General features: G+C 36.8%; 1 protein-coding gene across 7 annotated transcripts in view; it reads right to left on the bottom strand.

Annotated features, from left to right (window-relative positions):
- The window catches only part of TFEC (transcription factor EC), a 205,354-nt gene that overhangs the window by 39,377 nt on the left and 139,218 nt on the right, over positions 1-26,759 (bottom strand). For 3 of the 7 annotated variants that reach the window (XM_049893992.1, XM_049893991.1, XM_049893996.1), the window contains 2 exons: positions 13,069-13,320; positions 1,680-1,766 (listed from right to left, as the gene is read on the bottom strand). The exons of 1 other annotated variant lie outside the window; for it this stretch is intronic. In XM_049893992.1, the coding sequence (XP_049749949.1) occupies positions 1,680-1,766; positions 13,069-13,320 (339 nt within the window). Of the gene's footprint in view, positions 1-1,679; positions 1,767-13,068; positions 13,321-21,626; positions 21,683-26,759 lie in introns of all 7 variants that reach the window. 3 more of the 7 variants (XM_049893995.1, XM_049893994.1, XM_049893993.1) reach the window with 3 other exon arrangements.

The raw sequence follows: 26,759 nt of genomic DNA, 5'->3' as shown, positions 1-26,759 counted from the left end.
TAAGAATTCATTTTTGAAAAGGTGGGGTGCTTACTCCAGGTTTCTTTTAAGCCCTAAATTTAAAACACCATTAATATAACACAAGTTACTAATTAATGGATGAACAGTATCCACAATATATAATATGATCAGAATACGCTTTCTTTAGATGAAATTTTTAAAGGTTCAAGCATAGCCTTTTGTATTCTTTTTTTTCATGTTTTCAAGAAGTTCTTAAACCATATACAAATGAAGCAACAAGAACCACTCAAAATGTGTCAAAAGTGCTTGCATACCCTTTACAGATAACATTTTTAGTGATTACCAAATGAGCAAGGAGAAGGCAACAGCAATCCAGTAAGAGATAAGATACCATCCCTATATATATTATATATTATTCCAGGAATTTGCTCTGATTTTAACATAGAAGTCTTTCTTCATGCTTTAAAGTAGGGTGAGGCCTAGTTTACCTTTCTCCATACCACCTTTAAACTCTGCTTCTTGACTCAGAAGTAAATTTACATTTTTTCTTGTTGTAATCGTTTTCTTTCCTTTACAAGGTGGAGAACTTCTGACTCTAAGTTATTACTCAACCAACCCAACCTATTCCCATCAAGTCGATTCCGACTCCTAGCAATTCTAGAGCACAGAGCAGAACTGCACCAAACGGTTTCCAAGGCTGTAATCTTCAGGGAATCAGACTGCCACATCTTTCTCCCACAGACAGTCTGGTGCATTCAAACCACCGGCCTTTCAGTTAGCTGCTGAGCACTTAACCATTACACCACCATGGCTCCTGTAATAGTTATTAGTCGTGGAGAAATAGTCAAGATTTAGTTACGATCTTACGAAGATGTCTCATCATATGCTGTGCTTCAAACAGGAAATCTAAAGATTAAATCACTCATAGAAAGTGCCTATAACAGATTAGATATACAATTAAACCAAAAAAAACTCTGCCATTGAGTCGATTCCAATTTATAGCAACCCTACATGGCAGAGTAGAACCGCCCCATTGGGTTTCCAAGTAGCACCTGGTGGATTTGAACTGCCGAATTTTGGTTAGCAGCCAGCGCTCTTAACCACTGTACCACCAGCGTTTCCAGATATGTAATTAGATGGATGTATATAGAGACAGATGGATAGGTAGATAGATTAGACAGATGATAGATAGGTTAGATAGATGATAAATAGATGATAGATAGGTAGATAGATAGGTAGATAGATAGGTAGATAGATAGGTAGATAGATAGGTAGATAGATAGATGGATGATAGATAGATGATAGGTAGGTAGATAGATAGATAGATAGATAGATAGATAGATAGATAGATAGATAGATAGATAGATAGATAGATAGATAGATAGATAGATAGATAGATAGATGATAGACAGATGATTGATAGATAGATGATAGATAGATGAAAGATAGAATCTTCCTTGATAACATTATATAATCTTTTTTCTGCATAAAATTTTTCTAATATTAATCTATTTCTAGATTAATGTTAATCTTAATATTATTGATTAAAATATTAATGAAATAAAAATACAATAAAAATATTAATCTAAATAATTTCTAATATTGTATCTGTTTCAAAAGTACAGTGTTTACTAATCAAGCAAAATTCCCTTTTTTTATCATCCGATGATATTATTTACTTCCACCCTATTGACCTCTGCAGGTCTAGAAACACTTACTGTTCTTTGAATTAGCAGAGGAGAGTCTGTTCCTTCCTCTTTAAAACTTGATTCCATACCGATTATATCCTCAAAAACGTCCTCCATCTAGCAAAATACAATATATTTTTTTAAAACAGTGCATAATGATAAAAGTTGTGCTTCAGCCTGATTTCAGATAGGAAAATTTTAGCAATCTTAAATTTTTTTAGAATATTGAAATTGAGGCTATAGCTATATCAAAAACCCATAATATTAAAAAAAACTCAAAACAAGGTAACTCCAATACTCTTTAATCTGTGTTGCTTTTCCTAGCTTTTGCTTCCACCAGCTGATAGGTGACAGGTGGGCAAAGCCCCCTGGGCTTGTCCCTTGGAAATCAGTATCTACTAGACGGAAACATATTAGCTAGTTTCACTAATGACTTATAGCAGTAACAGTAATGGTACTATACGTGCACCCATTGCCTTCGAGTCAATTCTGACTCATAACTACCCTATAGGACAGAGTAGAACTGCCCCATAGAGTTTCCAAAGAGTGCCTGGTGGATTTGAACTGCTGACCTTTTGATTAGCAGCTGTACACTTAACCACTATGCCACCAGGTTTTCCACAGTAATGGTAGTAATCATAATAATAATAACAGTAACAATGGCAATAATCACAGACATCCTAAGTAGTAATAGTAGCAAACACCAATATAGTGCCTGAGATGTTCCAGTGCTCTGCATATATCAACACCTTTAACCTTCACAAAAACCCTGTGAAGTAAGGACTATCATTACTTCCCTAGCACAGATGAGGAAACTGAGGGAAAGAGAAGTTCAATAACTTTTCTTAGTTAGCGAATGGCAGAGGCAGTACTGAAGTTCTGGAAGTCTGCCTTTATAGTCCTAACTGCAATCAGATTTTTATTCCCTTTCTCAGCTCCTTTGTAAAACAGCCTTCCTTCCCTTCTGAAGAGATTTAAAGGTGTGTATTTTCAAAATACCATGCCATTTTTTTCTTCTCTCTCTCTCTCTCATCTTGAGCTCTAGCTCCAACTCTTTTCTCTCCCATCCTGTTCTCCTCAGTGAAATTCTAAAATATGACGTGGACTCAAATATGTGAAATATCTGAGTTTATATAGTTGTAATAGAAATTGCCCATGACATGTGCATAAACAATCATTAGAAAACTCTGGTAGATACATAAAAAAATATCTTATGATTCTGTTACTGTTAGCTTCTAAGCAAGATTTCTGGGAATCTTAGAAAATCAAGTAACCGGAGACTTCTACTAAGACACTCCCAAAGGTTATATGCCAATTAGTTGGAATGTTATTCATATGTTAATTTAACAAATATTTATTGAGCACTTGCTATTTGCAAAGCCTTGTTGTAAGTGCTGGGGCTACAGTAACAAACAGCACAAACTCCCTGCCTTCGCAGAACTCAAACGTTATTGAGAAGACAGACAATGAACAGCTTAATAACAAACAATGGTCTGAAGAGATTAGAACAGGTAGAGGATAGAGCTTGATAAGGACAGGTGTTATTTTAGGAAGAAAGTTTTACTGAAGAAGTGATATTTGAACAGGGACATGAATAATATGGGGAAGGATAGTTCATGGAAAATGACCAGCAGGGCAAAGGCCCTGAGATGGGACAAAACTCAGCATGTTTGAGAAAGAGTGAGAAAGCCAAAGGGAATGGATCAGAGTGAGTGCGGTCAAGAGGGGCTTGAGGAGAAGCTGAAAACATAGGCAAGAAACTGACATTGTAGAGAGTTCTAGGCCTCCTGCCTAAAAGAAAATTCTGCAGTGATGAAAATGGTCTGTATATGAGCTGTCCAATATGGTAGCAACTAACCACGTGTGGCTACTGAGCACTTAAAATGTGGCTAGTGTGACTGAGGAATTCAATTCGTAATCTCATTTCATTCTTAAAATTTTTATATTATCTTATTAATTTAAAATGAAATTTAAAGAGCCACATGTGGCTAGTGAGTACTGAACTGGACAGTGCAGCTATGTGCCAAGGTCAGGATAGGACTTCAGATGTTATTCCAAGTGCTTCGAGGGATGTTTAAAGGACCTACGATAATAAGTATGCGTGTATTGTTTCTTTTGTTTAGTCTGGTCTTTCAAAAAATTTAAGTAAATTCTTGATTATTACTAACCTCAAGTTTTTATTTCATGATATTTCTCCCACATTCCACCATTTAACAGACAACAAAATTGTACTGAACAGAAGTGAGAAAGGTTTGAGAAAAGGAGAACGCTCAACACAACTTGTGGCTTGTGCTTATTCTTCTGGGTACTTCTAGCAGTTCCAGTAAAAATTATACATAAGTCATCCCATCCCTTTTCTCTCTGGGAGCTTGCATCATAAATGACCCACTCTTTTGCATCTCTAATTTTCCTCTTCCTATAAACATGCTCTTCAAGAAAGAAAGCTTTCTCTTATACACCCTTCGTGGTTACTGCCCCTCTCTTCTCATCCTTGCATTTTTCCATTTGACCTGAACCCCACTTCCCTCCATTTGGCCCTCCACACTGGGGCAGAGCCAGCACTGCTCTTCTTTCTTCTACCTCCTCTCCTCCCAATCAATCCATAAGCCCTAGAAGTTGGACTCTGTTCCCACTACTAGGGCCTCTTTATCTTGGTTTCATTATCTCAGAACTATCCATAGCATTTGATGTTGTTAACAACCACTTCTTACTGAAACATCCTTAATTCCTGTATCACAGCATGGTTGTCATTTTCCAATTTGTCTGACTACTTCTGTCTCCTCGCCTGTCTTCCCTTCTTCTTAATGTCTGAATGTGATGCTCCCCAGAGATCTGTACAGAGCACTTCTTTCTACTTCCTTATGACTCTCCACAATAAAAATCACTGAATTTTATGGTTTCAAAGATCATCCATATACAGGTGACAGATGGAATTGCATTGAAAATCTAGCCTCTGCAAAATTACTCAAGAGATGACTCAAGATAAAGTTGAAATGCTTTTCATTTCTCAGAATACCTTTCAGATATCACTTTTCTCTCTACATGTAAAATTGCAGCCCCCTTGGAGTCTCAGCCTTTTGGTTGAACACCTCTATCCCTCATGTATGTCATCTGTACACAGGACTATCTTTGCTTCTTGATTTACTGAAGACTTTGGTCCTGTCATTATCCAAAGTTAATTAAAGATCTACAATCCATCCCAAACCTTTACTTCATAGCTTCCAGACATCTTCATAATTAACAACCCAGGAATCAGGCCGCTATTAAAAAAAAAAAAAAAGCTACAAACACAACATTTTAAATCAGATGAAACAGAAATAGAAATAACAGATCAGACAAAACAAGAATTACAAAATAGCAGAATAAGCATCCTCACAGCACTAAAGGAAGATAATGAAGTACAAAGAAGCAAAAATTTGTTTTGAAGAAAAACAAAATGAAGGTAATGGACATGGAAAGTTCAAAGACACAGCAAAAATATGTAAACTTTCACAGATTAAAAAATAAAGATCTACAAAAGAACAAAAGTCGAACTTTACTACAACATTGGAGGCAAGAGGACAATGGGATAATATTTTGAAATATAAAAGGTAATGAACTTAAAACCTAGACATTTATATCCAGCAAATTATCATTTAAATGTAAGGATAAAGTAAAACATTTTCTTGGACATAAATGACTCAGAAGTCTTCCTTTGAAAAACACTGTTTCAGGAAGTACTGTAAAAAGAAGGTAAATAAAACCATCAAATTGATATATAATGTAAAAAGAAAGACTCAGTAAATAACTTAGAAAAAAAATTCATGGTCTACATAGCAAAGATGACTTTCTTTTTGGAGAAGAATACTTCTTTGCTCATATCTATACCATTGCTCTTGCTACATAATATTATAATTATTTGTTTATGTATCTCTCTCCTCCCTTTAAATTGGACATTCTAGAAGGCATGGATCATATATGATATGTAGTTGGCATCCTGAGCATGTGACACTGACGGTTCCTCTGAATGAAGGAACAAATGAAATCTTATCTGCAGTTCCAAGTTCTTTCCTGAGAAATAGTCTTTTATTTTCAGTTGTCCTTTGAGCTTCCTCTCATGGAAGTCCTACAAGCTTAACTCATCATCATTTCCAAGCCAACCCTCATACTGCCTCTGACATCCCTACTTCTGTTAACAGGGCCATCATTTACATTACTTATCCAGTAACTTAGGCTCAAAATTATGTCCACATCCTCTTTGTCCTTCACAGAATATAACATGACATTGAGATCTATTAACACTACCCCTTTTGTCCATTTATTTTATTTTTCCTAGTGCAATTGTCCTGACCCTGGCTAACATTAAATTTCATTGCAATATTCTCTCATCTGTTCACCTGGCACTAGCCTTCTTCAACACAAATCTTTTCCACTCTACGGCCATTTAAGAGTCTCTGAAGCACATCTCTGATTATAATACTTTTGTCCTCAGAAACTTACTCTTGTTCCTGTGGCAGACGCTGAGAATCAACAGCTAAATATCAATTTTCTCTTTCTTCCTTATGAAAGGGCATTGATTTTGTTTGGTGCAGCAATATGCCCATAAAAAAAAAAGCATTTTTCTCAGCTTCACATCAGCTAGATATGGCCACGTGGTACAGTTTTGACTAATAAATCATAAGCATGAATCTGTTGTGGATTTCTGGGAAAGCTTCGTTCTACTGATATAGACTTCTCCCTTGTCTCTGCCTCTTCTTTCCACTTGGATTGAGGATATGATGCTGGAGATGGAGTATCCGTTTGGTTACCAGAAAGTGCCCATTAGGATAAAAAGCCACGGAGTTAAGAAAAAAAAGACAGAGGAGCCTTGATGAGTGTTGACATCAGGAAGAAGCTGCAGCAGCCTCAGGCCATCTACTTCTGGGCTTCTTCTATATGAGTTGCCCATTTTTAAAATGGACATAATAGCACCTAACCATGTGTTGTTTTGAAGACTAAACAAATTAATCTCGAAAAAGCATTTATAATATTTCCAGACACACAGTAAGGACTCAATAAATGTTAGCTATTATTTTTGTGACTAATATTATGATCCACAACATTATTATGGAAGAAAAATAAATTTGTATTTAGTCCAGTCATTGAGGTTGGGCCCTTTTTACGTGCTTCTGAGAGCTATCCTAACTGATAGAATCCCCCCACTATCTTGGGATCATTTAAGTCTACATATAATGCCCTCGATCCACCTCAGTTCTTCTGTCCAGCCTCAGTCCCTTATTTGTACTAAATTGGATCACTCTGAAACACTCTCCATGTCTGTCAACTCTGTGCATTGCTTATAATACTCCTTACTCTAAAATTGGTATGTTTTCTATGCCCAGATCATGTACCACCTCCTCCAGGTTATCCTGAGACCTGGAACTAAAAGAATCTCTCTTTCCTCTGATCTTCCAGAGTACTTTTATTTCATTTCTCTTATGGCCCCTGTCATATTATACTAACACCCTGTCTCCCACACTAGATGGCCAACTCCTTGAGCTCACATATTTTCTCTTATTTGTTGGCTTGTCTACCATATTGCTTAAAATACTGGTGCACCAATAACAGGACATGAAAGAATATTGACTAAAAAAAATAGTACTCATTTATTCATTCATTTATAAACTTGCCAAAAATATTCTCTGATTTTTGTTCAGTAGACTGATTTTTGTTTGTCTTAGACCCTGAACATAAAAAGATGAATAAGGGGTGGTGTGTTTTTATGAAGGAATTCTAAGACTAGAGAGTAAGACATGTAGCATGTGCTATGAAAAGTCTATTATACGTGCAGTTGTTATCCATATAATATAGGTGTTTTCATGAAAGCTCAGAAAAGGCACTTAACACAGACAGAACCATCAGGGAAAATAGCCTAGAGAAGATATCTGAGATGAATTTTGAAGAGGGAGCTGGAAATATTTAGATGTAGGATTGAGATAGAATGGATAGAACATAAAGAAAGGCAGTAAGAAGACAGTACCCAGTACACTTTAGACTCACTAGTGAACACATATGGCTGAAGCACAGTGTGTAATGGCCATGTTAAGACATGAGTCTGGGCCTGGAGGTAAGGGCTATGTGTGGAAAAGTCACATGTGCCAATGGTACGTATTTAGGCTTTATTCTTGAGAGATGGGTGCCATAAAATGGTTCTTTTGATTTTATATTTGATTTACTCAGTGATTTTTAATAACCAAGGTCTTCCTAATTCCAACCACCAAAAGTGAATTTAAGGATGCTCTCACGGATTTAATCTGCAGTAAAAAAAAAAAAAATTCTGGGGTCTTCTTTTGAATTTATGAAATGTTCCCTGATGTCATGAGAAGACAAGTCATTATTAGATGCTGTCGAGTCAGTTCCAACTCATAGCAACCCTATGTACAAGAGAACAATCCTGTGCCCTCCTCACCATTGTTGCTATGTTTGAGCCCACTGTTGCACTCAGTGTGTCAATCCATCTCGTTGAGGGTCTTCTTTTTTGCTGACCCTCTACTTCACCAAGAGAATGATCTCCTTCTCTGTGGACTGGTCCCTCCCAATAATATGTCCAAAGTACGTAAAGCAAAGTCTTGCCGTCCTTACTTCTAAGAAGCATTCTGCTGTACTTCTTCCCAGACAGATTAGTTCATTCTTTTGGCAGTACACAGTATATTCAATATTCTTTGGCAACACCATAATTCAAAGGCATCCATTCTTTTTCGGTCTTCCTTATTCATTGTCCAGCTTTCACATGCATATGAGATGATTGAAAATACCATGGCTTAAGTCAGGTGCACCTTAATCCTCAAAGTGACGTCTTTAATACTTTAAAGAGGCCTTTTGCAGCAGATTTGACAAAGGCAATGAGTCGTTTGATTTCCTGACTTCCATGTGTATTGATTGTGAATGCAAGTAAAATGAAATCCTTGACAACTTCAGTGCTTTCTGTATTTATCATGATGTTGTTTATTGGTTGTGAGAATTTTTGTTTTCTTCATGGATAATCCATACTGAAAGCTGTAGTCATTGATCTTCATCACTAAGTGCTTCAAGTCCTCTTCACTTTCAGTAAGCAAGGTTGTTGTATCTGCATATTGCAGGTTGTTAATGAGTCTTCCTCTAAGCCTGTTGTTGCATTCTTCTTCATATAGTGCCGCTTCTTGAATTACTTGCTGAGCATACAGATTGAATAAGTATGGCAAAAGGATACAACCGTAATGCACACCTTTCCTGATTTTAAACTACGCGTTATCCCCTTGTTCTGTTCAAATAACAGCCTCTTGGTCTATGTACAGGTTCCTCACGAGCACAATTAAGTATTCTGGAGTTCCTATTCTTTGCAATGTTATCCATAATTTGTAATGATCCACAAAGTCTAATGTCTTCCCATAGCTGATAAAACACAGGTAAACACCTTTCTGGTATTCTCTGCTTTCAACCAAGATCCATCTGACATCAGCAATGGTATTCCTCATTCCATGTTCTCTTCTGAATCTGCCTTGAATTTCTGGTAGTTCTCTGTTGATGTACTGCTCGAAATGTTTTTGAATTATCTTCAGCAAAATTTTACTTGTGTGTGATACTAATGATATTGTTTGATAATTTCTGCATTCGGTTGAATCATCTTTCTTTGGAATAGGCATAAGTATGGGTCTCTTCCAGTCGATGGCCAGGTAGCTGTCTTCCAAATTTCTTGGCATATACAAGCGAGTACTACTAGTAAGGCATCCATTTGTTGAAACATCTCAATTGGTAGTCTGTCAATTCCTGGAGCCTTTTTTTTTTTTTTTTTTGCCAACATCTTCAGTGCAGCTTGGACTTCTTCCTTCAGCACCATCAATTCTTGATCATAAGCTACCTCCTGAAATGGCTGAATATCAACCAATTCTTTTTGGTACAGTGACTCTGTGTTTTCCTTCCATCTTCATTTGATGTTTCCTGTGTCGTTCAATATTTTGCCTGTAGAATCCTTTAATATTGCAACTCAAGGCTTGAATGTTTTGTTCAGTTGTTTCAACTTGAGAAATGCCAAATGTATTCTTCCCTTTTGGTTTTCTAACTCCAGGTCTTTGCACATTTTATTATAATGCTTTGTTTTCTTAGCCACCCTTTGAAATCTGTTCAGCTCTTTTACTTCATTATTTCTCCATTCACTTTAGCTGCTCTATGTTTAAGAGCAAGCTTCAGAGTCTCTTCTGACATCCGTTTTGATCTTTCCTTTCTTTCCTGTCTTTTAAATGATCTCTTGTTTTCTTCATGTATGCTGCCCTTGATGTCATCCCACAACTCATCTGGTATTTGGTCATTAGTGTTCAATGCAACAAATCTATTCTTGAGACGGTCTGTAAATTCAGGCGTAATATACTCAAGGTCATACTTTGGCTGTCATGGACTTGTTTTAATTTTCTTCGACTTCAACTTGAACTTGCGTATGAGCAATTGATGATCTGTTCCACAGTCGGTCCCTGGCCTGGTTCTGACTGATAATATTGAGTTTCTCCATCATCTCTCTCTGCAGATGTTGTCAATCTGATTCCTGTGGATTTGAATTAAATTGACTATGCCACCAGTATTTCAAATACCATGTTGGACAGGTTTTAGTGGAGATTCCAGACCAAGACAGTCTAGGAAGAAGGACCTGGCAGTCTACTTCTGAAAGGAATTAGCCAGTGAAAACGTTATGAATAGCAGTGAAACATTGTGCTGGGAGATGAGGCATTCAGGTTGGAAAGCACCAGTCATGGAAGAGCTACCTCCTCAAAGTAGAGTCGACCTTAGTGACGTGGATGGCGTCAAGCTTTAGGGCCTTCATTTGCTGATGTGTCATGATTCAAAATGAGAAGAAACAGCTGCAAACATCCATTAATTATAAGAACATGTAATGTGTGAAGTACGAATATAGAAATATTGGAAATTGTCAAAAATTAAATGGAACAGGTAACCATCAATATCCTAGACATTAGTGAGCAGAAATGAATTGGTATTGGCCATTCTAAATCAGACAACCATATGGTCTACTATGTCAGGAATGACAAACTGAAGAGGAATGGCATCACATTCATTGACAAAAGGAATATTTCAAGATCTATCCTGAAGTACAGTGCTGTTAGTGATAGGATAATATCCATATGCCTATATGGAAGACCAGTTAATATGACTATTATTCAAATTTACGTTCCAACCACTAATGCCAATGTTGAAGAAAGTGAAGATTTTTTACCAATTTTCACAGCCTGAAATTGATCAAACATGTAATCAGGATGCATTGATAATTATTGGTGATTGGAATGGGAAAGCTGGAAACAAAGGACCAGTAGTTGGAAAATAATAGCCTTGGTGATAGAAATGATGCTGGCGATCACCTAATAATACTTTGCCATATTAATGACCTATTCATTCAAAATACCTTTTTTTCAACAACAAGCAGCTACTTTACACATGGACCTCACCAGATGGAATGCACAGGAAGACAAGGCCTAGGAGAAAAGCAATGTCAAAAGAAGACAAGAGCTACCATCTCCCAAGCTTTCACTCTGCCCTTGTGCTGAGAACTTTTTAAATGCAAGTATCAAAACAACTCTTCAAAGTTTAGAGATGTGGGTCTGAGATGTTAAGGATTGAGGTTTTGACCTAGGTCACAGTAAGTAGTACCTGACTCCAAAGTCCATGTTCTTTCTGCTCTAACACCTGATCTCTTGTTGTCATTGTTGTTAGGTGCCATTGAGTCGGTTCCGACTCATAGTGACCCTATGCACAACAGAACGAAACACTGCCTGGTTCTGAGCCATCCTTAAAATTGTTGTTATGTTTGATCTCTTAGCAATCAAGAATACAGGTTTCCTCTGCTATCCGAAAGTAGACCATGCCTATGAAAGCTTTTGTAAGCCAAAATGGCATAAAGAAAAGAAGCAATTACTATTAATTTATACGGGAAAAAATTTTGAGTGTTCCCTGACCCCAAAAAATAATGTACCAAATAATACATAAACCTAAGATAACAAGAATATATAGTAAAAACAGGAATGCTGAGTATCGTTCCCGAGAAAAGGAACTTGGCAATGCCACTCTCAGTGCTAGGGGTCGGCACTGCTTCTTTAAGGGCTGACTGCAGAACAAATGCTGAATGCTATTTCTGCTTTTTGCCTTTTTTCATAAAAATGAAAATCTGCTTAGGATTTCTTTTGGTTAGCAAAAACAGGTACTAATGTAGGTTTTTCGTAAAAGCAAAGCGGCATAAAGCAAACTTTCTAAAAGAGAGGGATATCTGTATTATGGAATTGTGACATCATAGGATACATCCTTTCTTTTAAAGACAGCAAATATGTGAATGATGGCAAAACTCAAAAACCAAACCCCTTACTGTGAAGTGGATTCCAATTCATAACGATCCTATAGGACAGAGTAGAACTGCCCTATAGGGTTTCCAAGGCTGTAATCTTTATGGAAGCATACTGCCACATCTTTCTTGCATGGCGGGGCTGGTGGGTTTGAACCTCAGACCTTTCAGTTAGCAGCCAAGTGCTCTAACCACTGCAGTAACAATCATCAGGAGTGTCGTTTGGGAGCTCAAACCTGGAAGATTATAGGGGCATGACCCCATCTAACAAATCGAATGGGAGGAAAAAAAAAGAAAAGAAAAAAGAAAGCTCAGTTTTTATTGTGGTTTTTTGACATTGCGATATTGAAGGAAGCATTTTCCCCAGTTAATTCTTTCCCAGTTCTATTCATTCTTCAATATTGCTAGACACTGTCTAATGTGTTTTGTTTCCTCAGCACCTCAAAATTCCTCTTATTTAATAAACAGGCAAAAATCTACTGAAAATAGAAATGAAAGAAAGAAGTAGACGAATATAAAAATCCAGATATAAATCCATAAAATATTAAGAACAGTAAGATTATCAGTCTTATTCTAATAAAGATTTGTCAAGGACATATTTAGTGTTATTTAAACAACTTCTGGCTCTTTAATTTCAGTGGATATTCAAAATAATAACCAATAAATATTTTAGCTGATCAGAAAATCTTTACAGTTAAAGTTAAATCTATTAAACACATATTATTACTCTTTGTGTCTATTTTGACTCATATTGATATATAATTTAAATTGAGTACGAAGAAATAACACGTTCCTTTATGCTAAATGGAAACCCTGGTGACATAGTGATTAAGAGCTACAGCTGCTAACCAAAACATTAACAGTTCGAGTCCACCAGGCTCTCCTTGGAAACCATAAGGGGAAGTTCTATTCTGTCCCACAGGGTCACTATGAGTCAGGATCAACTCTACGGCAACAGGTTTTTTTTTGGTTGTGCTAAATGAATCTGCATTTGGAGTATTTGCTATAAAAATATGGACTTCAATTTCTTTATCAGTGCTCTTTTCAAAAACTAGTCATATATTTACAAACAGCCATGAGACATACATGCCACTCCACATTGTCACCTTCTTCCCCAAGAGTTAGCAACTTGGTGAGTGGATTCCCTGTGAGGCCTGCATCACTGTCTGGAGACACGTGTCCATGCCTCACCGGAGGAGCACCACTGGTGGCTGGAGGATGTGAGCTTTTCAGGGTCTGGTTGAGTATCTGGTGGTCAAGGGTCATGAAGGGTTTCACTTGCTGTCTTTGGGCTTTCTGTAGCTGAGTCCTTGCAGGATTTTCCAGGTGTGCTGGGACCTACAAATAAAAACCAAACCAAACACTATGGGTACATTATCTGTTAAAATAGAGTTCTAAGTTTGACAACCCCCCAGGCTTCTGTCAGTTTGCCTTACTGTGGGGGGCTTGTGTATTGCTGTGACCCTGGAAGCTATACCACTGGAATTCAAATACAAGCAGAGTCACTCATGGTGGACAGGTTTCACCTGAGCTTCCAGACTAAGACAGACCAGGAAGATGGACTGGGCAGTCTACTTCTGAAAAGAATTAGCCAGTGAAAACCTTATGAATAGCAGCAGAACACTGTCTGATATAGTGCTAGAAGATGAGCCCCTCAGGTTGGAAGGCACTCAAAAGACAACTGGGGAAGAACTACTTCCTCAAAGGAGGGTTTAACTTAATGACATGGATGGAGTGAAACTTTTGGGACCTTCATTTGTTGATATGGCACGACTCAAAATGAGAAGAAACAGCTGCAAAGATCCATTAATAATCGGAACATGGAATGTACAAAGTATGAGTCTAGGAAAATTGGAAGTCATCAAAAATGAAATGGAACTCATAAACATTGATATCCTAGGCATTAGTGAGCTGAAATGGATTAGTATTGGTCATTTTGAATCAGATAATCATATGGGCTACTATGCAGGAAACAACAACTTGAAGACGAATGGCGTTGCATTCATCCTCAAAAAGAACATTTCAAAATCTACCCTGAAGTACAACACTGTCAGTGATAGGATCATATCCATATGCCTACAAGAAAGACCACCAGTTAATAAGACTACTATTCAAATTTATGCACCAACCACTAAGGCCAAAGATGAAGAAATTGAAGATTTTTACCAACTTCTGCAGTCTGAAATTGATTGAACATGCAATCAGGATGCACTGATAATTACTGGTGATTGGAATGCAAAAGTTGGAAACAAAGAAGAAGGATCAGTAGCTGGAAAATACGGCCTTGGTGATAGAAATAATGCTGGAGATTATATGACAGAATTTTGCAAGACCAAAGACCTCTTCATTGCAAATACCTTCTTTAACCAACATGAACAGTGACTATGCATTTGGGCTTCACCAGATGGAATACACAGAAATCAAATCGACTACATCTGTGGAAAGAGACAACGGAAAACCTCAATATCATCAGCCACACAAGGCCAGGGGCTGACTGTGGATCAGACCATCAATTACCCACATGCAAGTTCAACTTGAAACGAAGAAAATTAGAACAAGTTCAGGAGGGCCAAAGTACAACCTTGAGTAGATCCCACTTGAGTTTAGAGACCATCTCAGGGATAGATTTGACACGTTGAACACTAATGACCAAAGACCAGACGAGTTGTGGAATGACATCATGCATAAAGAAAGCAAAAGTTTATTCAAAAGGCAGGAGAGAAAGAAAAGGTCTAAAGGGATGTCAGAAAAGACTCTGAAACTTGCTCTTGAATGTTGAGTAGGTAAAGCAAAATGAAAAAATGATGAGATAAAGGAGCTGAATAGAAGATTTCAAAGAGCAGCTCCAGAAGACAAAGTGATGTATTACGATGACATGTGCAAAGAGCTGGAGATAGAAGGGAAGAACACACTCAGCATTTCTCAAACCAAAAGAACTGAAGAAAAAATTTAAGTCTCCAGTTGCCATACTGAAGGATTCTACAGGGAAAATATTAAATGATGCAGGAAGCATCCAAAGAAGATAGAAGGAATACACAGAATCACTATACCAAAAAGAATTGGTCAACGTTCAACTCTTTCAGGAGATAACATTTGATCAGGAACCAATGGTACTGAAGGAAGTCCAAGCTGCACTGAAGGCATTAGCAAAAACAAGGCTCTGGGAATTGACAGAATATCAACTGAGATGTTTCAACAAATGGATGCAGCGGTGGAAGTGCTCACTTGTGTATGCCAAGAAACTTGGAAGAGAGCTACCTGGCCAATCAACTGGAAGAGAAAGGTGATCCAGCCGGATGCAGAAATTATCAAACAATATCATTAATATCAAACACAAGCAAAGTTTTGCTGAAGATCATTCAACCAGCTAAGGCAGTATATCAACAGGGAACTGCCAGAAATTTAAGCTAGATTTAGAAGAGGACTTGGAACCTGGGATATCATTGCTGATGTCGGATGGATCCTGCCTGAAAGCAGAAAATACCAGAAAGATGTTTACCTGTATTTTATTGACTATGCTAAGGCATTTGACTGTGTGAATCATAACAAATTATGGATAATATTACGGAGAAAGGGAATTCTGGAGCACTTAATTGTGCTCATGAGGAATCTATACATGGTTCAAGAGGCAGTCATTCCAACAGAACAAGGGGATGCTACATGTTTAAAGTCAGGAAAGTTATGTGTCAGGTTGTATCCTTTCACCATATTTATTCAATCTGTATGCTGAGCAAATAATCCAAGAAGCTGAACTATATGAAGAAGTATGGGGCATCAGGATTGGAGGAGGACTCATTAACAACCTGCATTATGCAGATGACACAACCTTCCTTGCTGAAAGTGAAGGAGACTTGAAGCACTTACCGATGAAGATCAAAGACCACAGCCTTCAGTATGGATTGCATCTCAACATAAAGAAAACAAAAATCCTCACAACTGGACCAATAAGCAACACCATGAGAAATGAAGAAAAGACTGAGGTTGTAAAGGATTTCATTTTACTTGGATCCACAATCAACAGCCAAGGAAGCAGCAGTCAAGAAATCAAAAGATGCATTGCATTGGGTAAATCTGCTACAGAGGACCTCTTTAAAGTGTTGAAGAGCAAAGATGTCACCTTGAAGGCTAGGTGTGCCTGACTCAACCCATGGTATTTTCAATCTCATCATATGCATGTGAAAGCTGGACAGTGAATAAGGAAGACCGAAGAATTGACACCTTTGAATTGTGGTGATGGCAAAGAATATTGAATATACCATGAACTGCCAAAAGAACGAACAACTCTGTCTTAGAAGAAGTACAGCCAGAATGCTCCTTAAAGGCAAGGATGGTGAGACTGCGTCTTACATACTTTGGACATGTTGTCAGGAGGGATCAGTCCCTGGAAAAGGACATCATGCTTGGCAGAGTACAGGTTCAGCAGAAAAGAGGAAGACCCTCAACGAGGTGGATTGACACAGTGGCTGCAGGAATGACCTCAAGCATAACAACGATTGTAAGGATGGCTCAGGACCGGGCAGTGTTTGGTTCTGTTGTGCATAGGGTTGCTATGAGTTGGAACCAATTCAATGGCACCCAACAACAATAACAACAACAACTTTGACAATAAATACACTATAACATTCGTTTCTCTCAAATCTTGTAGACTTTGCTTCTATTTTAAAATTTTCCTGAATTATTGCTTTTAAGAATAATTTAAACTTTACTGAAATATATTAGATGTTTTTCAAAACATAACCTTAAAATTCCGGGTGTCCTAGGTCTGGTGTACGTAATAAGCACATATTGATCATACTTTTTTTTTTTCACTATATGCCATTACTTATATAAGGACAATTTTAAGCATTTCAAAGTTTCCCTTTAAAAGCCTATGAACACGGTATTGTCTACCTGCCCACTTTCTATTTACTATGCTGTGAGGTGGCTTCTAATACATTTTCCTCAAGTGGCCTGTATATAAGCCTATTTAATATTTCCCTCATGTTAAACAATAGTAAAGATCGCTGTACAGTGCTTATTTTTTGTTTTATTTCAGATGAACAAACTAGCCTTTAAATCCCTTACCATGCATTAGCCCAGATAAATAGCCTTGACTAAGTATTTTGCATTTAAATTAGCTGGTTTGGGGTACAATATTGTGGTAGTTACTTTAGTTTAATTCTGTTATGCTGACATTTTTAGCATTATTTTAATTGTCCTACCATAAAATAATTTTCCAGTCATATAAAAAAGATTAAGATTGGTAATAAAGATTACACATATTACTAATTATATTACTATGAGCTTTAAAGTTGTAAAATAACATTTCATTAAAATGCCAGTGGAAATTTTTTAGGGTAGCTATTTAGACTCTCCTACAGTTTTAAATTAATCCTTCTTAATCTGTCCTATAGGGTAGCTATGAGTCGGAATCGACTCGACGGCACTGGGTTTCTGGGTAATCTGTATACATTTACAAAATATACATTATAAATAGGATTTTTAGATTCACAAATCTGAATGATCTTTCACACAATGTAACTGAACGCTAAGGAACATTGTCTACCTACAAACAGAAAATATCTCCTGTTCTAAGAAAGAACGTTGGATCAGAATTTACAACATTCATTAGCGAATTCATTTTTCGCTTTTCATCCATTGACTCTAAAACCTTCATTAGAGCACTTACTGAATTTTTGCATTATATCAAGAACACAAGATAAATCACAGATGTGATCCCAGGGCTCTAGGAGCTTACATCTAGTCGGGCAGTATTAATATCAATTACAGCAACAACAGTAATGATAATATTAGTAAGCAACATGTCCCAGGTCCTATCTTAAGCAATTTACATACATTATGTAATTTAGTCCTTGTTTTAATCTTAGGAGATAGGTATTATTAGTATCCCCATTCCACCATATAGATGAAGCTACTGAAAATTAAGAGTGGTTGAATGGCATGCCTATTACCACTCAGCCCTCTTCTTAACCCTGAGACAATGTTGGTTCCAGGGTAAATGACTGAAGTATGAAGCAAAAGCTCAGTAGCATATACGAAAAAACTCAGACCAAACCTACTGCCATCGAGTCAATTCCAACCCACAGCCACCCTATAGGACAGAGTAGAAATGCCCCATAGGGTTTTCAAGGCTGTTAATCTTTTCAGAAGCAGACTGTCACATCTTTCTCTTGCAGAGCAGCTGGTGTGTTTGAACCGCCAACCTTACAGTTGGTGGCCAAGCTTTAACCACTGCTTCACCAGGGCCCCTATGTGGCATATACAATGAATTTAAAATGCTACAAAAGCACTGTTTGTCCCAAGCTCATTAGTTGTTCAAAGTTAATTGGAAGAAAGTGATAATAAATCAAGGAGTTGGAAGGAGAGATGGCCCTGCAGTAAGAGCAAAGGGTAGGAAATCTCAAATGGCAAAGATCAAGATGAAGGAAGGCAAGGATTTGGGACATAGTTACAAATATTAGTCATAAAGAAGATCCCACATTAATACTTTTCCTGTCTCAAAGCAAGACTACATCTCCTCTTCTGACCACACTATACAGAGACAGACTAAAATGCAACAAATATAGTTCTACCTAGATCATTGGTTTATTATACAGAGCTACAAAGTTCAAAAATTTAGCAGGCAAAAGTGAGGACAGTTCTGAACAGCATCTGTAACTTATCCAGCATCTGTAAGCAAAGAGGAATAGTCTAAGCTTAGTGAAGCTGGGGAAGATTCAATGGAATGTGATTGAAATACTTCCCAGAGTATCCCTGCCCTTTCCAGTCATGCACTGATAATCAGAACAACAGGGCAACTGAAGGTGAAACAGCAGTTAAACAATCTGTAGCCAATTTTTACAGTATTTTTAAGTTGCTTGCAATCCAAAAACATAACTCTAGAAGCATGTGTTGGATTTCTTTCTTGAATGTCCCAACATTTGGCAGGATGAAGTAAATGACATTGCAGGTTTCCATTGTTGATTTATTCACTTGTCCAAGAAAGATGTTTTGAGTATCAAGTGTGTGGGCACTGAGCAGCATAGAAGGGAGATAGCCACACACCTACCCTCAAGGAGCTTACGGTCTAGTCACAGGGGAACAGGGAATAAAACAGATGAGTTCTCAGAGGACAAGGACTTGAGTTTACTTTGCAGGCTCCTATACTGACATATTTCCTATACATAACCCAGAGTATGGCACATAGCAGGCACTTGAAAATATGTGTCCAGTTAATGAATAAAAGAATGAATCATTTTCACCCAGTATGTGAGTGCTACGATGACCACAGAGAGTTTTGGGAATCCGTTAAAACAGGTAAATCCTAGTCAGAATATCATTCTTTGCCTAGAAGGCTAAAAAGATGATAGATTGTGATTTGATGTTTTGGGCTGTCAAAGAGATGAAGGCCACCAAAATGAATGGATATTTTGCTACTAAATACAATAAATAAATCGTAGCTTCAGAACTCTGAACTTTCGGCATTGTTACCCTGACATACTTCACTTGCATACTAAAAATAATGGTGGTCAGATTGAGTTTCTGTCTATATGCGGAGATCTGCTTTACTTCATTTCCAACAATTTATTTATTTATGGTCTTTCTATCTCTGAAAATGTTATAAATAAATAAGAGGTGTGAATGTGGTGAGAGAGATTTATACCAGGAAATGTAGCCTAAGGCTTTAGAAAGAAGTCAGATAACATTCTTTAATAATAGTGGTTGAAACAACCGTAGAAGATAAATTTAGGGTATCTGATATCTGATGAAATTATTTGAAATCCCAGAGTTTCGATCTGTCTTGGGAGGGTTCAACTCTACAAACAATCAAAGATTAATTTAGAAAGTTTGGTTTTGCTTACGCCTAAGACAAAATCATGTCTAAAGTAAACAGTGATTAATTAAGACTGTTTCTGAGTTAGGCAACCCTATTTGCATTTGGATTTTAAAGTTTCCTGGTAGATAGAAGAAACCAAAAAACCAAACACATTGTCGTTGAGTTGATTTCGACCCATACCGACCCTATAGGACAGAGTAGAATTGCCTAAACGGTTTCCAAGGAATAGCTGGTGGATTCAAACTGCTGACCTTTTGGTTAGCAGCGAAACTCTTAACCACTGTGCCACCAGTGCTCTGTAGATAGAAGAGCTGTGGGGAAACCAAGGCCAGCAAAGAGGTCCTGGCTGGATGGGCTCTCTCTTCCTCACATGGCTGTTAGCTGCTGTGGAGTGAGCCCTGACTCATGGTGACTCCCATACATAAGAGGATCTAATATTGTGATCTATAGCGTTTGCACGGGCTGATTTTTCAGAAGTAGACTGCTAGGCCTTTCTACCTAGTCATAGTCTGGAAGCTCTGCAGAAAACTGTTCAGCATAGTAGCAACATTCAAGCCTCCACTAACAAATGGATGGTGACTGTGCATGAGGTGCATTGGAATCTAACCTAAGTCTCCCATATGGAAGGCAGGAATCCTACCCCGAAGCACCACTGCCCCCTCTCCACATGGTCATGCTTATTTTCACAGTGATTTGCAAATTATGCTCCTAAATACATGAGTTCATTCCCCCAGTTCACTTGCCAGTATTCTACACTGCCATCTTTTGACCTACTTCACATATAGGTTTCAGATCCTATTGAGTGGACAACATATTGTACAAGGGAATTTAAGAGACTATTTTTTGCAAGGGAATTTAAGAAACAAGTGGACAGTTTCACCAAAAACACTTTGAAGACCTCCACCAAAGCTGTGGTTCTCTATTCTACAACATCGTCCACTTTTATCACATCTCCTTAAATATTGTTATATGTCATGTACAATGTTTTTAACCACAATTCATGTTTGTACAGGCTTATCTTTATTTTACGTCCTTTAAAAACATTACCTTTTTATAGAGGAAGCGTAAGATAATGGTAAAAGCCCTCAGCTAGTTCTTTCAACATTCACTCAGCAAACATTTAATGAGAGTTTGTTCTTTGTTAAAATCAGTCCCAAGGGAAAGTCATTTCTCACAGAAAGCAGGGATGTGACCCCCCGTGTCACCATTCACCTGGAGACCACTTATCTAAACCGAGGGCGAGGAACCTGGGAGGAGATGGAATGGCTTCTGGGTACTGGCCTTTGGAACTCATAACTACAAAGTGATGGCAAACATCACACAAGCAATTATCTCAATAATGAGACTTTGTATGACTCTTCTTTTGACTAGTCAATCAACTCAAACAGGCAAACATGGGGACCTACATAGTAAGCATGTTTAGACTATCAGCCAGAGATAGATTTATTATAAATACATTACCTGGTGATAGTAAATAAAAACACATACACACTCATCCCCCACACATGTACACACATGTGTGCACATACACACACACACACACACACACAAAGCCAGACAATCCCATTCATTATAATATGACAGCTCTGATTTAATTTTGTTAATTTTATCCTAAGTTTGAATTTAATAAATGAAGTGAAAGTTTGGACTTCGCAAGTGAGTAATAGGTAACTATTAATTATGTTCCTGGTGTCACAGGTATATAAGAGAAAATCTATTTTGGGGGGCTTATGATTCTACCACCTCCTAGGTATCTACTCATAAAAGCCACATGACATTTGTTAATGTTCTATAGTAAAGATTAATAACTCATTTCTTCAAATCTTACTTTCCTCACAGCAGTCCTTGGATGTGATATGCCCATAAATCTCATCCTGACGAAACCTAAAATTACAAAGTAGAGCTTGTCTGATTAAGATATAACTACTGAACTAAAGTTCATCAAAAGTTTTACTTAGGTTTCTGAATAACTGTCAGCATATTTCAACTGAATTTTATATAATCCAACACTATTTAACGGATAATAATGTAAAATGTGATTGTAACATATTTCTTCAGTCCCAATCATTTAGATGCTTTGGATAATTCCAGTGGTGTGTCTTTGAGAGAGATCCACACTGAAAAGACTAAAAAGACTTGAATATTATTAAGCAGAGTTTTCCTAATTCAATAGTATTCTAGCTGTAAAATTGCCTGCTCTCCGCTAGCACTCATATGTCAACTATAAAGTCTAATCTCTTTTATTTCCACCAACCTCCATTTATTCCTGTGTTGATTTGTTTTGTTTACATTAGTTTCACTGTGAAATTTCCATTTTATACCATAAAAGGAAAAGGAACAAATACCAGCAATAATACTGGTTTACTTACTCTGATCCATTTTTAAGAGTGTGTGTATATGAGATTTTTTGAGGCACAAACATCAACCCAGAATCACCTCAGAGACTGACCATCTCACATTGGCTTCAAAAAAAATCACGACAGCATGTGCACTCAAAAGTCAACTGGTAACATCAATAACCAGAATAAGTTAGTATGAAACACTGAGAAAAATTCAGCCACGATACTTTAATGTATATTTGGTATTGCATTCTCAGGTTTAGTATTAATTAATTCTACAAATATTTTGGAGTGCCTACTACAATCAGGTTTTGTACTATCGTAATAGGTTCTGGGAATATAATCATGAACCAAACAGACATAATCCAGATCTTCAAGAGTGTAAACTTATAATTATTAGACAATGTGATAAACTGTATGAAAATAAAAGGTGTCATAAAATCAAGCAGAAAGACCTGGATAAAATAGGAAGAAGTTATTCAAATTAAAGTCTGTCTCTGTTTCTAGTTTCACTCATTCATTTAGCAAACATTTGAGTGCCTTTGCATGCTAGGCACTTGGGTTGGTAACTATGGTGAGCAATGTCAACCATGTTCCCTCCTCATTTAGCTTATGGACTAGTGGAAGGGACAGAATTTAATAAAATAATCACATAAACTATCATAAATTTCCAAGTGTGATAAGTGATAGGAAGAAGAGATACATGGCTGAAATATGATTAAGAGGGAGGTCAGGAAAGACTTCCCTGAGGAAGGGATGATAGGGCTGGATCTGAGAGATGAGTTGGAAGTAATGAGAATACAAGGAAAAGCATCCTAGAGAAATGGAACAGCATGTGCAAAGGCCCTGCTGTGAGAAAAATGCAACGAAACAACATAATCAAGCTACAGTATAGAGATCATGGTGTGAAATGAGGCTGGAGAGGCTTATAGGGCCAGCCCATGCAATCCTTAGGTATATAAAAGTATTTTAATCTCTTTATTGCAAAGTAGTGGGCAGTGCTGAGTGCAGGAGATCCAGATAGATGAATTTTAGAGTGGTAAAACAAGAATCCAGGAGACAAATAATAGCTGCTTGAACTAGGGTCACGAGAGATGGGGGGAGGTGGTCACATGGAGACAAGTAGCTGGATTCAAGAGGTGTTTAGAAATGGATTAAGGAATAGCAGGCTCCTGCTTTAAGTAATTGAATAGAAAGTGATGCCCTTCACTGAGATGTCTGAGGTTCGTAGAAGAGGACAGGGAATCATGAGTTTGGTATTAAGTACAGTGAGTTTGAGATACCTTGAAGATGTTCAAGCGGGGATGCCAAGAAGGAAGCTGGCATTTATGGGTCTGGAACTCAGAAGTAAGGTATTGGGATGCAGAAGTAACCTACATGTCATTTACACCTATATGATAACTGATGAGATGGATTTTGGAGGGTGTACATAACTTTTTTTTTTTTTTTTAACGTAACTAGGAGATGAGTTGGCCTAAAATTGAACGTGGTAGATTCCCAACTTTTAATTAAGCCTAGGAAGTCTATTTTGATAATAAACTCTAACTGTTCTCCCCCTAGGTCCCACTGATTTTGTTCCACACATCTTGCAAAATGCTTGTTTGAAGTTTGTATGTATTACACTGTCAGGTAAGTCCTCCTTAATTAAATAATTACTAGTTTCCTTATTTCCAAAACTGTGTATTCAAAATTCTGCCATAAATACAGCCTTATTTTCCTACTGCAACTGTATCACAGCCGTCATTTTATCAGTACTCAACCATTTATTTGCAATTCCGGAATCCAAATAGCTCTGAAAACCAGAAGGGTTTTTTTTTTTTTAAGTTTGGTGCTAATTCATCTGGTGGCAAAATCAGGCTTAAAATGAAGTAAGCCTATTTAGAATCGTTCTTTATCCCACGTAGTGTAAGTACTTATATGCTTTGTTAAGATATTAATGTGTTTGGTTATGAGATGGTGTCCTGGATCCTGGGGATGTCAAGTAATAAATAGTATATTTACCATATTACCTTTCTAAATCTCAAATATTAAGGATTCTGAAACACATCTAGCCCTAAGTCTTTGGATAATGGGCTTTGTATCTCTTTTTGCCTATTGAGTGTACAGTGTGTACAAAGGATTATGCTATGCACTTTGTATGTATTCTCTAATTTAATCTCATGATCATAAAATAAGAACTCAAATGGGCTTCCACAACTATTTAAGAAAATTTCAGTACTATATTTAAGTCCTTTTGATTTTCAGAAATAATAATTCATCAAAAATTCAAATTTAAATGGCACAAATGGTATCTCTTAGAAGAAGAATGAGATGGGGAATTGCCATTTCCAACTCAACAAACCAACCGAATGAATGAAGAATGACTTTTTCAGGTCTAACGACATTATATATTGATAACATTTTTAAACATAGTTAATATATTTATCACTTATGGGCATATTTAAGTAAATTAATACTGCAATTCAGATGTTTTTAGACACTTAAGCTCCCATGAAATTCAAGTTTTCTCTAAATGTGGAAATACGCAAGTTAATTACTTAAGCTAGACTTAGTAAAATGTCATAAATTAAACCTCCATTCAAAAAATGCTTATCTGATTGCTTTAGAACTTAAACATTAGTATTCAATTAAGAAGACTTACAAAGCAAAAGGCATTCAGCTTCAAAAATCAACAACTGTGTTTAGATGATGCTTTACATTTCACAGTTACTTTCAAGTTAAAACAAGGCTCTCATGTGATTCTCAAAAGCACTATTTTTCATCCTGGGTATAGTGACCTTTTGATATCATTTTCATTATCAAGTTGTGAATGTTCTTTCAAGGATGCAGAGAGTAAAGGAGAAACAAGACTGACTTCTTTAAAAGGTCATATTTCAAATATCTTAGAAATCATCAATGCATTTTCTTTAAAAAAACTACTTGTTCTAAAACAGCTCCAAAACCTATAAATTAGAACATCTAGGATAAAAACCCAAACCTGTCTATATTGCTAGCCATTTCTTGTATCATTCCATTACAAAGCACTGTATTTATAACTTTTATTGCATCTTAACAATTGGATTTGGAATAATACCAATACATTGTCAACCTATTCATACCTTAGAAAAGAAATTCACAGGCTACTTTTACTCAATGCAGTCGAATTTATAACAAAGAAATTTACATATTTTTGTAAGAATAAAAGGATCTTTTTAAAGGCTTACCCCTAAAAAAAATCTAAACAATTCAAATGATTTTATACTATTTTAGGCTTGAAAACTTTTTTATATCTTTTATCTACTTACTTTAAGGCCTGATGTATGACCATCAATTAATGAAGTCATTTTTGTTATAATAAAATGTCATCATTAGAACTGTAGTATTCTAACCATTTTATAAAGAATATGATTGGAGGCATTTTAGGTAGTTAAATATTAAAATAATCTAATTGAAAATGAGACTTTGAGATTATTCATTTTGATTGACAAACTGCAGAAAATGGCTTTGTTTCATAAGTGCATTTGTCTTTCAATTTTCATAGATATTACTAGAATTTCAGAGGAAAAAAAGGCAAAGCTTATTTCCTCTCTCTCTTTTTTTTTTACTCAGCTAGTAAATATGATCATTGTTGGCTCTCTAGATTTTAAATTCGCCTGTTATTAGGGTATCTACTTTAATCAAATTCCTCAAGTAATTCTACCTTTGTGGAGGAGAAGCCTTCTGTTACATGGTCATAGTGGTTCCACGTTCACCTTGAGCACTGAACAATTTTCCTTTAAAAATCGAAGAAACATACTTCCGTTTTAATTGTTTTATGGTTATAGAAAGTACATAGCCAGAAAACATTAGTTCACTGAGGAGACTGAAGGCAGCACCTCATGGACTAGTTGGAGCAAATACTAGTAGCCACAATCACTATTGGAGTTGAACATTCCAGCGATTTGAGTAAGGGCTTTCATTCTCCATTTTGATGAAAAAACTGAGGCTCAAACAGATTAACAGACTTGCTCAGGATCACCCAGGCAAAACATGAGCTCAGTTTCTAGTCTTTTCAATAGGGTATTCTTTCAACAGAGAAAGATATCAGCTTACAAGTTTAATAAAATTTAACTCCAGACCCCACTATTAGAAAGAAAAAAAAAGTGTTCTCTGTATATAGACAGAAATCAACTGACTCTAACCTCTTGTGGAAAAACCTTTGGAGTTGCTTCTCCATATTAGTGGGTTCTGACTTCATTCCTTCATGTTTTTGTTTTAGTTTTGTTTTCTTTTTATTTAGTCTATCCTGTGACCACCACATGCTCCAAGGACTGGGTTCTTCATACAGTCTGGCACAAGGCTAGAATTGAAGTCTGCCTTCCAACGATAATAACTCTAGACAAAACTGTCCCATTTCTTTAACGCACTTTGTTTCTAGCACTATGTACTAAATGCTCACTGTCCCAAAAAGTCCTAACTCTCTTCCTTGGGAGCAATTTTATTTTCCTTGTATCACCTAAACTATTATCTTAATCTTTCACAGCCTGAAAAAACCTCTGAGATAGAGGAATCAAAACACTATTACGCTGCTTTTGGACTCCTTGTCTCCAGAATGGTTGAGACGATAAATTTCTGGTCTTACAAGCTACATAATGTGTGACACA

Source organism: Elephas maximus, chromosome 8, assembly GCF_024166365.1.
Source record: "Elephas maximus indicus isolate mEleMax1 chromosome 8, mEleMax1 primary haplotype, whole genome shotgun sequence".
Taxonomy (NCBI): Eukaryota; Metazoa; Chordata; class Mammalia; order Proboscidea; family Elephantidae; genus Elephas; species Elephas maximus.
Note: the sequence above shows the minus strand (reverse complement) of the source record. Positions and strands in the feature narration are given on the sequence as shown.